The following is a 14239-nucleotide window of genomic DNA, read 5'->3' as shown; positions in this document are numbered from 1 at the left end:
ATACTTCCGGCAAATTCTCTTCCCTGTCCCTCCCATAAAATTCAGTCATTCCTCAAATCCACAATTCATTCATACTTCTTTCCTTTTAATATAGAAAGATATTATGTTATAAAGTAGGCAAAAAGGTTATCAGAAAATCAAATCTATTTACCTAGCTTCAATTTGGGTAAAGAATGTTTCTAGTCCTATCTACGACTAAGATGTTTAGTTCGTTGCTACCTATTCTTCTTTCTTCAGGAATTCTGTCTTCACCACAGCCCTCTACAATCTTTGTGCATACACTATCATCAAGTCTGTTCAACTCTAGGGTGTGGTTTTTTCCCTCGACAATCAAGATTCTGTCTACACCCAAGACACCTAAGTTTTCAAGTCCAGTATGAGCTTTTTCTAAACTGTAGACAGCTTTTCAAGCCTCTACTTGTTCATTTCACAGAGATTCAAACTCAATATTACCCAGAATTCAACTCATTAACCTATCTGCAGAATCTGTTGTGTTGCCTATCTCAGTAAAAGGCACTAAACCTAAGTGCTTTTCAGTTTACCCAGCTACTTTTAAATCACTATATATTCCTGTTATTTATTCCCACTCACGCTTTTTAATATTTTTATGGTATTAAGGATTGAACCTAGGGCATTTGTACTGAACAGTATACCAGTCTTTTTTAAAACTTTTTATTTTGAGAGAGAGTCTTACTAAGTTGCCAAACTGTCCCAGACAGCCTCAAAACTTGGGATCTTCCTTCTTCAGCCTTCCAGATCATAAGGACTACTGGTATGTACTACCATGCCTGGTTTCTTTCCTTCTTTATGCTAATTCAAAGTCTTCAAACCCTATAGGTTCTACTTTTAAAAGCTACTGGAATGTGGGAGCTTGTGAGAAATACAAACACCTATGCAGACCTAATGGCATATGGACACCATAAGTCTTTTGCACAGTGAAGTTTGAAAAACATGCATGGTCCCAGATAGTGAGAGTCTCAGTAACTTCTCAATAACGTCAGAGAACCTGGTAGGAGAAAGCAGGGTCCAAAAATCAAACATGAAAACAGTGTAATTAGAACCTCTGCCCAAGTTTTTCCACTCTAATATTGTCTTGAAGGCTTAGAGCTCTATAAAGCAGGCAGTACCCTTTCACAAAGTGACCTCCCTAACTCAGGTTTTGACTCCCTCAAATCCTATCCTTCATGCTGCTACTAGTGGGAGCCTTTTATAATTTCCTGTTTTCCCTGCTTCCATGGCTCTCCATCATTTAAACTGCAGATTCCTTACTATAGAAATAAAGATCTTCAAAACCAGACAGCAGCCTATTTTTTACCATTCCTGTATTATACCACAAGTTTTCAAACTATGCACTGAGGCAGCTTAGTATTTTGCAAAGCTTCTCACGTCATCCAAAGTGTATTGGGGGCCAAGGATCACTGTTCTATATCTATAACCAAATTACTTTTTTTTTTTTCTCCAAATGCCGTCAGGGCAGGTTTGGCTGGCTTGAGTTGTGGGGATCGAACCGCAGCAACCTGAGCCTGACTGCTTTATTGAAGCAGCCACTTAAAGAACTGAGCTAAGGGGCAGGCCTCCCAAATTACTTTCTATGCTTCTATACAAAAGTAAACAATACTCTAGTTCCTTTGCCTACCACCTTCTTATACTTTATCCTTGTCCCCTGCGATGAAGTTATACACAGGCTTTCCTAACAGCACAAATACCATCTCTGTTTTGGAGGTAAAGAGACATCTTTGCCTACTTTCCCCAATAGGCAGATGAAACTGTGTGCGCTTACTCCTTGCTTTCATACTCTACTGTGCCTATTTGTATCTGTCACTGCACAGCCCACACTGTCCATGAGGTAAAGTATCTAAAGTCTGTCTTCCCTACTAGCCATTGATCTCATTTGAAGGCAGAAAGTGTACCCTACTTATATTTATAGTCTATGTTAGACACATAGATTAGAACATAACAGATATGCAATAAATGCTTACTGGAAATAATAGTGAATTTCTGGAGCCTGCTTTAAGACACCTAGAGTAATGTAAAATAAAATAAAACCAGTAACGTCCTACATGCCAAGAAGTTTCATTAACAAGAGGAACTTTTTCATTCTACAATTCTACATTTAGAATAAGTCAAATTCATATATTACAAAGTAATTCATATATAAAATGATTCTATTGCCCCAACAGTGACTGTCAGATGTTTTCCAACTTTAAGGAAAACAGGAAAAAAAAAATAGGATGATCCTGGGTTTCTGAATCAGAGTATCGGTAGAAGGACTTATCATAGAGAAAGTGAACTTGAATAAACTAAAATCACATGAAATCCTAAAAGTCAACAGATAATGTTCAAATGATAAATCATAATAAAGTATACATATTATTTATCTTGTAATATAGCAATAAAGACCAGGAAGAAAATCCAAAAGAACTGAAGGTGGGGTATAGGTGAATGGTAGGAGCAGCTCTTTAAAAGAAAACACATTCTAGTACTACTTGTGAACAAAAACAAAAGTAAAATAATTTATCTTAAGTTTGTTATTAGTTTCTCTCTTTTTCTTTTTATCAGTTTCTCTTTTTAAGAATCTGTTTGGTTTACATTTTATATTGAGTACTTTAAAGATAATGATGTACAATGTAATCATCTCATTATTTGGTTCTGAAAATTATCATAAAAAACCAATGTTTAAAAACTCTAGGAAAAGTATTACCAAAAGAGTGGCATATTAAAAATAGTGGACTCTGGAGGGACTCAAAGTTTAACATATCAACACTTGAGGGAAGATACCTGTTCCCTGTTACGTCTAAGATGTTTGATATCCAGACAGATAGTGAGGTTAAGCTCAACTGCCTATGTTGTAGGGTAATAATAATAAGCCTCTCTTCTGGAAGGTTAATAACTTAAGTTTGCAGACCAAAAATTAGAGAAAAAGAATGGCTGCAAAACAGCCAACATTTTGTCCCTAGCCTTTCAAGGTCAGTGAAGACTCAGGATATAGGAGAACCTGTACTATAACATCATGTAACTCAGTCGTATCCCAAATTTTCTGATCAAGGAGATTATGGGGCCACAGAGGAAAATGAACGATGATGTAGAGTGTGCCTAAGGAGAGTCACATGGAGAGAAAACATTCTCAGGCTTTCACAGAGAGCAAATTGGTCAAGCAATGGCCGTGATTGATCCACATGGCTGACACTAACAAAGGATCTACAAACTGCGGTACAGGGTTTGAGGATAAATCCTGAGGGGATTTGACTGACCTTATCAGATACAAAAGTTACATTTCTTGTTATATAGGTCTTGCTTTATTTTGGTCTTAACCATCCAGCAGAAAAGTATGAAAACGAAGTACAAAAAATAAAGCCATATTAATATGCTGAGTTGGAAAAGGCTCAAGTCAACAACTTCGGACACTGCCAATCTTACAGAAAACCCACTACCATTATGGGCTACTGGACTATACTGGGATATTTTGCTGAACTCATGCACCTACAGTATTTAAATGACAATGGAATACCCTTCTCTGACAAAACTAACCAAAAAGGTGGGATAGAAATGAACGACCATTTTGTATGTGTATACTCAAAATAGTTAGGAGAGATATACAGCTCCATTCTCTTAATTCAATGAATAGAGAGGTTTGTTCTAATAGTATTTGAGACAGGATATCATGTCTGCATCTTGTACAATGAATAAGCACTAAGACAACAATATGCAATGTATTAATTATTGAAAATGTGCTAGAGATTGGTTGTGAAACTATCTCATTGCTCTTTGTTTCTCAATAAAATTATTTTTAAAAAATAGTGGAATACTAGATAAATGTCATCCTCACATGTACCAGAAAAAAAGTAGTACTTTTTCAACAGTTTATTTCCAACCATTTTAATGATGTATGAATAGCTATAATTCCGTATGTATGAAATCTTTCCTCAATAGAATTTATTCATGAAGGTACCTCCTACACAGCTAAAATGTAAGATTTGTTTTAACTTCTTACATGGAAAGACAAATCAAAACAGTAATAATAACAAAAAAGCCACTTCTTTGAATATTAAGGAAAATGTACAATCTATAGTAACAATTACTGTGTCACAAAGTTTATCTATTAATTTGTAAAAATCCAAGATATAGAATATAGGACAGCAAAAATAAAGATTTTGTATTTTTGCCTCAAACTTCTGTGTACATCTAATGGCTAACCAAACTGTGATTTACTGCACACTTATCTAAAACAAAAACAAAACAGCAACATTTTAACTAGAAATGTAAGCAAGGGGAATGTTCTTATAGACTAATTCCTCTACATGTATCTAAATACTAAATCTGTTACTTATACTGAAATACAGGTACCTACAAGGAACACAGACATATCTGAGCTAGGTGGTTTTTTACTACATCTTGCTAGTCTTAAAAAATTTATCAAAAATACCATATTTGGTGAACAGAAACTATTTAAAATTATTTTATTGTCCTTCAAAACACAAAAAGGCTATGAAAAAAATTACTGAATATACTTCTTTAGAAAGTATCAAATCTTCTAAAATCTAAGAAATACAAAGCAAAAACATTCTTGAAGTTATTAAAAACTGTACTTTCACTACAGCTAAACCTACCATTTTAAAGATCTAGTATCTAAAGATGCTACTTTGAAAAAATAAAAATAAAAAACAAAAAACTAAACTGCCATAAGCTGGTGTTCCACAGACTACTAACGCTTACCTCAAGGGAACCTAGTGCAGATAAAGTCCCGTCACTGGCACGGTCCTTTCAGCTGCCTGCCAGTTGTCTCTGTGGAAGGGAAAGCCTGATGAGTGAGAACCCTCTGCCACACTCCTTCAGAGGGTCAGGGTGCCTGCACAGAACTGCACAGAACTACACAGAACTATCCACCTAGAGATTCCTAGATGCTTTCAATAACAAAGAACTAAAAAGATGCCACTTTAGAACTTCTCTTTCTGCTGAACACTGAAACCAAATGCACAAGTGAGTTACTGAGCACTGATGTTCTACTGGTATTATCAAGATGATATATCTATACTAACTTAAGTAGAAAAAAGACTAAATGGTTCAAAAAGAAATAAGCTAACTCTGACAAGGAAAACACACACACACACACACATACATAAATAGGAAAAAATTAATGACTGAACTATATAAAAATCAGGAAAAAGGTTATATACAAAAAATAAAGTTACAGCATCAACAAATGAAAGCTAAAACCCAAAGACATTCTGTTTAGCCACTTTAAAAAGATACCATTAAGTATACCATGCTTAAAATGAACTGTGTACCATGGATCCAAATGCCTACTTATAAAATGTCATGCATTTTGGGGTGGGGCCAGTAAGTGGGTGAGTAGGTAAAGGATCTGGCAGATTTTTACAAATATGCAAATGAAAATCAGCATTAATGCATACAATTCTACAAGAAGAAAAAAGCTATGTATCTGTATCTTAAGAAAGTAAAGAAATCCTTATTTGGGATCACATTAAGGGAAGAAGTAGAAGAATAATAATAGAAACTGAAACATAATGTATCTTAATAAACCACCTTCATCTGACAGAATTATAAATGGCAATAACTATCTTCCATTAAAAATATATATGCATCACTAATATAGTACATGTTTATCTACAAAACCAAAGAAATTATATTTTCTTTCTAATACCAATAGTCTTACAATCTGCATATTTTGCTTCATAAGGCAGAACAAAATACTTTTACAAGAAACTTTAATATCATTAACTCTTAGCACCAGTATTGAAAGACAGAGGACCTCTACTTTAAAATGATTCCAGCATTTATTCTAATAGCATCGTATCTAAAATAAAATTACTTACCTCTGATTCTTTGTCACTTAAAGATCCCAAGCTTCCAAAACTGTGATTAGAGCTTTCATTATTTGTTGAGGCCTGTTAAAGATATATTAAAAAGTCAAAGGAGTAATTTAAAACAAACACTTTACAAAGTATAGAGTTTATCTTAATAAATGAAAATAAAGCATGATTCCTTTTATTCAAGAAAGCCAAGTAAAATAAAAATAAGAAATATTAAGTACTTAATACCATAAATATCTTGGAAAGCTTTATTGAGTCAGTAAAGTTTTGCTGTTTCAGGAACTGCGTTGTTTTTTTTTTTTTTTTTTTGGTGGAACCGGGGACTGAACTCAGGCCCTTGCACTTGCCAGGCAAGCGCTTATTCCATTGAGCTATCTCACCAGCCCCTCAGGAACTGAGTTGTATTAGCTGATACAGAGTGTAGGGGCACTAAACATTCAACTCAGAGGTTTTGCACTTACAGTTGCACTACATTCCCAGCAGCTCTATTTCAGTTTTGTCCTTTTGACACTCTAAATCACAAAATTGTAATACTCTTGTCTCAGACTTCAATGTGCCACCATGCCTGACTTCAGCTGATTTTTTTTTTTTTAGAACCAGGATTGAACTCAGGCCTTGTGCTTGCCAGGCAAGTGCTTATTGTACTGAGCTATCTCCCTGGCCCCTCAGCTGATTTTCTTAAAAACCATTTTGAAAGCAAAGTAATTGGGGGAGCCACACCCCAGCTGAACAAACAGGGCTGTGCAACCCAACAACCATGTGGAGCCACATGCCCTGCCGACATGATGGAGCTGCAACACTGACCTCCACCCAACTCCATGCCTACAGATTCTGTGTCCTGGCCATGTCCACCTGCAAACTCTAGAAATGATTAAGATTCAAGGAGAATTTGGAAGTGAAAACCTAAACAGGGCAAGTCTATCAACTTGAAAACGTAAAATGTTCATGGTAAATCAAAGCCCCTCAGATAGCATTTACAAAACTAGGTGATAAAAAATGTCCATCCACAAATTCCCCCTTAAAAAAAAACAGCAGATGGTGACAAATCACCAACCACCACAAGTCCTACATGGCATCATTATCTGTACTGGAAAGAAGTAGAAAGAAACTGGTATCTCCAGTACCGAGAACAAGATATTCACAAATCAGCATAAAGTACTCAGCAAAGCCAGTAGTCAGTTTGAGCACAGAACTTGTATGTGGGAGGGTTTTGCCCTTTCAAGTTGTGACAAAGTGCAAGGAGTTTAAGATGTCAGAATAGTCTACCCCCTATGAATTCATAAAATGGGCCCTTCCATAAGAGGGAGGTTAAATGGCAATAAAGGAAAAGGAATGTCCAGATAAAGGTAGAGAACAAAACAGGCCTAGAAATCTCAGAAAACAAATGACACATGGCTATTAGTAGAGAACCCTCACAAACAAACACCAGAGGGAGTTTTGTGAGAAATGCCACCCCTAAAACCACCTTCACTTACAAGTCATCTAAACCACAGAAAATGATGGTTGAAAACAGTAACCTAATACCTCAAAAATTACTAAAGGACATTACAATAAGGATTCAAGCAAAGAGAATAACAGAAGTCAGATTTCAAAAAATTCAAAATTAAGGTAGAACTCAGAAAAGCATTCAAAATAAAATTCAGAAATGAAGAGTAAACCGGAATGAAACAAAAGTTAATATGCTAATATATATGCTAATATATACTCAAAAGGTAAAACTTTTTGAAATCAAAAGATGAGAGAAAATAACAGATGAAACAATGAACATTTTTTCTTAAAAGTACTAAGAAAATAATAGAACTATATAAGAAAAATTATCTGAAAATTAAGAAAAAAGTTCAAACTCCTTACTAAAAAGAGCACAACATACCTCATATCAACCGAGAAGGCCAACATCAAACTTTTCCCAAGCAACCCTTTATGCCAGAAGAAAATGAAATATTTAATACAGTCAAGAGAAGAAAATAAGAGCAAAGTTGTTTATACATTCACTTAGTGATTTATAACACACTATTATTGGCATACATCAACTACTGCTCCATGAGTTCTTCCTAAAGAATCTATTAGATACTGAGCTTCAGACAACCAAAAGGAAGAGTTTGGGGTGGGAGAATAAAAACAACTAACTGAAGATACTTGAGCAACCAAAAGTAGACAAGATTGGAAAAAGAGAACAGATTTGGGTGGGTTTTCTGTTTTCACAGCTTTTGCTTGAGGGAAGCCTGAGCTGCCCTGGGCAGTTAAAACTTGGGTCAAAACTTGTCTGATTGGCTTGAAAATACAGAGCTGCAGGATATCACAGCAGCTGGAATGTAAGGAGGGGATATACTAGAAGATAAGCACAAAGGAAAATCTCCAAAATTTGGCATATAGATTCTGGCTACGTCTCTAGTTGCTCATGGTCTAGGTAAGAGTAGGAAAGACTCTTAAGCAGTCCAGATAAAAACACCTGAACAGAGATGTCATCTACTGTCACCTGCAGGGAAACATGGTTTAGATTTCAGTCCAGCTAGGTTGATTTTCTGTAAGTAAAACACCACTACCCACTAACGCCACCCCAACCACTATTAACATTCTCCAGAAGAACACACCAAAACCCACTGTGTCTATACAGTATGACTGTCAGTGTGTAGGATAAAAATACAATTTTTATGAATAAAATGACCTATACTCAAGAAAAAGACCAGAGAATACTGTAAAGTTAACACAGATACTAGAATCAGCAAGATTTTAAAAGCAGAGATTATAAATATGCTCAAATTGCAAAAGGAAAATATGCTTGCAATAAAAGAACATATTGGAAATGTCAGCAGAGAAATAAAAATGGTAGAAAGGAGAGATGTAAAATCTAGGTCTGAAAATTTCACTCTGAAATACAGAATGCCACTGATTGAGCATTAACAGCAGAATGCAGACAGTATTGTTATACCAAAGAAAATTATTTAAAGAGACAAAATGTTTAAAAACAGCATTTGTTGGACACTACACTCATACATACGTGGTTAAAGAGTCAAAGGAGAACAGAAAAAAAATATCTGAAGAACTGTTATCCCCCCAGTATTCTGGAAGCTGAGGAAGTAGAACTACAAATTTAAGACCTACCTGGGCAATTTAGGGAGTTTGTGAGATTGTGTCTCAAAATAAAAAATAAAAGGGCTGGGGATATAGTTTAGTGAGAAGGCTCTGGGTTTAAGCCTCAGTAAAAAAAGAAGGAGGAAAGGGGTCCAAAACTTGGTAAAGAAATAAATTTAAAGATTAAGAGCTCACTAATTATCCCCAACTAGGACTTGTATTAATGCCATACCAACTGACATCATAGTCAAAACACTTAAAACCAAAAGTTTAACATCTTAAAAGCTGTGGGAGAAAGTATACAGGAAAATAAAAAAGGGTATGACTGGCTGCTGCTGGTTTGTCTTTATTGACATTATAACACCAAATTTACTCTCTTGGAATGGTGAGCCAGGAACACTGCAGACTGAAGTGCATACGGCACATTTAAGGACACAGAAGAGATTATTTCCAAGAGTACAGACTAAATGAAGAGACAGCCTCCTTCCCATGTTCTATTCTACAAAGTCAGCACATTTGCTCTCCATACATAGAAGATAAAATACAACTATTTAGAATGAAACAAGAGTTAACTTAGGCAGTAAGGGTGAGTGTATGTAGGGAACACATACAAACATAAAACTCTAATACCATACAATAAAAAAAAAACAATAAAAAAAACCATACAATAAACATTTTAAGAAAAACCAAAATAGCATCTGAAAGCTAAAAATAGGACAACTGAGAAAAGGGGAAAAAAAGATGAATTCAAAGATAAAGTGGAAGAAGTCACACAAAATCTTCCCAAATAGAAAAGACAAAACAAAACCAAAAAAAAAAAAAAAAAAAAAGAAAAAAAGAAAAAGAAAAAGAAAAAGAAAAAAACCACAGAATCAGTGCAAGAGCCCTTGGTTCAAATAATGAGGCCTTCAGGAAAAAAATAAAATAAAGAACTAAAATATAATTCCAGACTGTTTTCCAGAACTGGAAAGCACTAGTTTAAAGTAAACTACATTGAGGCATATCACAAAAAGGAAATTAAATAAATAAATAAATAAATAACCACAAAGTATTTAAGTAAAGAAAAAAGCATCCAAAAAAGAAGTCACCACTTATAATAAAAGATCAAGAATCAGAATGACAACAAAATACTCACTTGTAACAACACTGGTAGATGGGAAGCAATGGAACTATGCTTTTGAAATTTTGAGTAATGATTTCCAATTTAAAATTCTATCCCCTAAATAAACTAAAAACCGAGTGGGTAGAGGAAAATATGCAGCATCTCAAAATGGTCATCACCCATGTCTTGTTTTCTTATGAAGTAACTGGAGAATCTGCTACACCAAAGCAAAGGAATAAGCCAAGAAAAAGAAATACAGAGCCAGCCAGAAGGTCATTGGACTAAAGCTCCTGCTTAGGTAGAGCCCAGGGACCAGAGTTTGATCCCGGGCACCACAAGCTGTGCTGGCTCCACTCTCCCAGAGCACACTGAGACTACTACTGAGACTGGGCATGGTGGATGCAGCTGTAATCCTAGCGCTTGGGAGACTGAAAACAGGAGGATCACTATGAGTCAGATCTACACAGTGAGACCCTGTACTAAAAAATACATACATACATAATGAATTTAGGAATAAAAGCTCAAAACACAAAATACAAATAGAATGATACAGATACAAAATACAGATACAAAAAAATACAGATACAAAAAGAATGCCCTCATCATTGAGAAAGGAAACTTTAAGGTAAGTATTCCTGAGAAACAAGAATAGCTAACCTAAATTAGAATGAAGAGTGACTGTGGGGTAGATGATTTAAGGAAAAAAAAAAAAAAGTGACAGAATAAATAACTCATATCTGCATATCTCTGCTGGAGAGCATATAGATGACCACAATGGATACTAAAAATTTAAAAAATAAGCCAACTATTAACTCTATTCAAAAGTTATATAAAGGAGAAATGTAATAATGACATCTTTTATAGCTCAACCATGAATACATTTCCAGTCAAAATATAAACACTGAAATACTGATTTAACAATAAGTTGAAATATCATATGGGAACAAAATTAGGATGGGGTGAGGATGTGTACTTCTGTTAAGAGTATATAAGGGGTCTGGGGAGATGGCTCAGTAGAACAATCACTTCCTTGGCAAACGCAAGGGCCTGAATTCAATCCCTGGTTCCACCAAAAAAAAAAAAAAAAAAAAGAGTATATAATTGGATCAACTTAAAAGAGTAATTCTTTATCTTCTATAATAAGAAGTCAATAACCAAAACTGAAAAAGACACAGAACTATAATAATTTATTTTTAAATAGGCATAAAATAAAGTGTAATAAATAAGTTATTGCCCCTGGGAAGACTGAATCTACAGTTGAAAGGATGGGACAAAGTTCTACCAATTTTCATTATAGGGCTACAAAATTTTAGCTTAAACATGGGTTGTATGACTTTTTCTTCTTGATTTGTAAGAATTCTTTCAGCATTCTGGGTTTTAGATCTTCTGTGGTTTACCTTTACCTCTCTTTGAGTTCTACTCACTGTATGTCAGCCTTTACGGTTAGTGCCTTTGTAACTTCATGAATACTGTTTATTAACACTCGTTGCTAACTTTCAGATTTAGAGCCATAGTTTACCCAAGAGCTTGTATTTGTATCATGGTAACAGCTGAGAATGGAGAGTATTTTCACATACACATATCCATTTGATCCAGCACACCTATGATAAAGATCTCCCTTTTCCCACTGCACTGTGTATCTATTGCTTTTGTTACAGATCAAGTTCCTATACACAAACAAGTCTGTCTGTTACTAGACTGTTCTATTCCATTGTTGCATTTTTTCCTTTCCTAGTATCAGGTTACACTGACTTAATTACTCTAACTTTACCAATATTCCTTGGTACATAATAGTATGATCTTTATGACTGCCTTGACCTTCACATTTTGATATAAATTTTGCAATCAGCCTATTAATTTATAATTTCCCAAAACCCTGCTGGAACGATAACAGAAATGCTCTGAATGTAAAATTCATTTAAGAAGTGACAGTGACAATACCAGTGACCATTATACAATAACTATGTGCACTGACCAAATTAATGTGATTAATATTTCCGTTTATTATTTAAGGTTCTCTCTTGAAGCTCTTTATAAATACCTAATAGGCTGTTGTAAACTGTGGTTGTACGATGATACTGAAAACTAGAACTTAATCTATCTATATTTCGATATTCATCATCCTATTTCCTTCTATTCTCTCTCCCCATTCCTCTTTCTATCCCTAGTAATCCTCTTTCCACTCTGAGATCAACTTTTTTGGCTTCTACACAGGACAAAGAATATGTGTTATTTCTTTCTGTCTCTATTTCTTGTCTCTGATTTTATTTTATTTTATTTTATTTATTTATTTATTTTGTTGCAGAACCAGGGATCGAACTCAGGCCCTTGTACTTGCCAGGGAAGGCTTATTCCACTGAGCCATCTCCCCGGCCCCTCTTGTCTCTGATTTTAGTTCATCTAATAAACTACTTTCCATTTCCATCTACTTTGCCATAAATGATAGGATATCATTCCTTTTTGTGGACCAATAATGCTCCACTGTGTATATATATTCCATATTTTCTTTAAAATTCATCTGTCAGGGCCAGGGAGATAGCTCAGTAGAATAAGTGCTTGCCTGGCAAGCACAGGGTCCTAAGTTCAATTCCTGGTCCCGCAAAATAAACAAACAAACAAACAAACAAACAAACAAACAAATAAAAATTCATCTGTCAATGGATGTTTTGCTTGACTCCATACCCCAGATATTGTGAATAATGTTGCAAAAGACATCAGGATACAGATATCTCTGATAGGCAGATTTAATTTCTTTCATATATATGTACTAGAAGTGAGACAGCTGGATCATATGGTAAGGTTATTTTTAGTTCTGTGAAGAATCTTCATATGGTTCTCCATAATGGCTGCACTAATTTACATTCCCAGCAGCAGTGAATAAGAGTTCCCTTTGTCTATAGCCTTGCCAGCATTTATTTTTGTTTTTTTGATAATTGTCACCCTGACTTGCAAAGATGATATCATACGTGGTTTGGATTTGCACTTTTCTAATGGTTACTGATTTATACCCCTATAAAGTTTTCAATGATAATCTTGTCAACAGATTCTTGTCAAAAGAAAAACGGTATTTAAATAGCAGCTATGTTTTTTAATTGAGACTATTAAAGTTTACAACTTAATTTTCTCAGCTACACAAGTCACATTTTAGTCCTCAGCAGCCACATGTGGCTAATGACTACATTCTGAGCTGTACAGGTACAAACAAGGCCATCTCAGAAAGTTCCACCAGATAAGAGTTCCTATGGATCATAGGTTAGCAACTGCAGTCCTCCACCTGTTTTTACAATTCAAGTTTGATAGGAACATAGCCACTCACTTGATATATTTAGGGATATTCTAGTGCTACAATGGTGAAATTGAAAAGACCCAATTATAACAGAGATCACAGGACCTACAGATCAGGATAACTTAGCTCTGCACAAAGTTATTCAAATTTTACTACAGACAATACAAAAATTAGGGGTGTGTCAGAGACAAACAGACAAGACGATAGAAGAGGGGGAGAAAAGGGAGAGGGAAAGGTAGAAGGAGAGGAGACAGAAATTCTTGAGGGAAGAATTAAGAGTGTAATGCTCTACTTTCACCAATAGATGCCCCCACCTAACCAGATTTAATTTAATATGAACATTCCTTGCTTCCTTAAAAAGTATAGTCTTAAATTTTGAATATGAAATTCAAGTCTTATGATACAAACCACAATGAGCACTTCTCATTTTAGGTGCTCAAAATTCATCTCAATTTCAAGACAGCATCATAATTTATTTTTGAAAATGAGCCATACTTATATTTTTGGTAGGACTAAACTGACCTACTGAGCTAATAGTGAAATTCTAAGGATTCCCATATATACCCTCTATTCACACCTACAAAGAAAAAGCCAAAGGGAAGATACAAAAATGATGCTAAATTAATTGACTATGGGCCCTAGAACTTTGGGCTTCCACAGTGATATGGGGTGGGGGAAGGCAGAGCAGAGACAAGAGTGAATCCAATAAAGATACCACAAATCAGAAGTAAGCACTTCCTACTGCTTAGACACCCACAGTTGCCCAGGTTCCTGTTCAAGTCTGGTTTTCTTCTCTTCAATTCTGTGAATTGCTCCACACTAGAATGTTAGTTTCTTTTTCTGTAAATCCCAAAAAGTGATATAAAATGTAAGCTATTTATAAATGATTGGACAGGAAATCTAGAGTGGACAAACATGATCTGTCTACTTGTCACATTCAATTTAATG

The 14239-nt window shown here is 35.1% G+C and overlaps 1 protein-coding gene across 1 annotated transcript in view; it reads right to left on the bottom strand.

The window, feature by feature from the left end:
• The window catches only part of LOC111817646 (serine/threonine-protein kinase tousled-like 1), a 93574-nt gene that overhangs the window by 15047 nt on the left and 64288 nt on the right, over positions 1 to 14239 (bottom strand). The window contains exons 3-4 of the mRNA XM_023719173.1: positions 5835 to 5906; positions 4714 to 4782 (exon numbers count right to left, since the gene is read on the bottom strand). Coding sequence (XP_023574941.1) covers positions 4762 to 4782; positions 5835 to 5906 — 93 coding nt within the window. The 3' untranslated portion in view covers positions 4714 to 4761. The remainder of the gene's footprint in view (positions 1 to 4713; positions 4783 to 5834; positions 5907 to 14239) is intronic.

Source organism: Octodon degus, unplaced genomic scaffold (assembly GCF_000260255.1).
Source record: "Octodon degus isolate 3935 unplaced genomic scaffold, OctDeg1.0 scaffold00065, whole genome shotgun sequence".
Lineage (NCBI taxonomy): Eukaryota > Metazoa > Chordata > Mammalia > Rodentia > Octodontidae > Octodon > Octodon degus.
The sequence above is the reverse complement of the archived record's forward strand: the minus strand, read 5'-3'. Positions and strand labels throughout refer to the sequence as shown.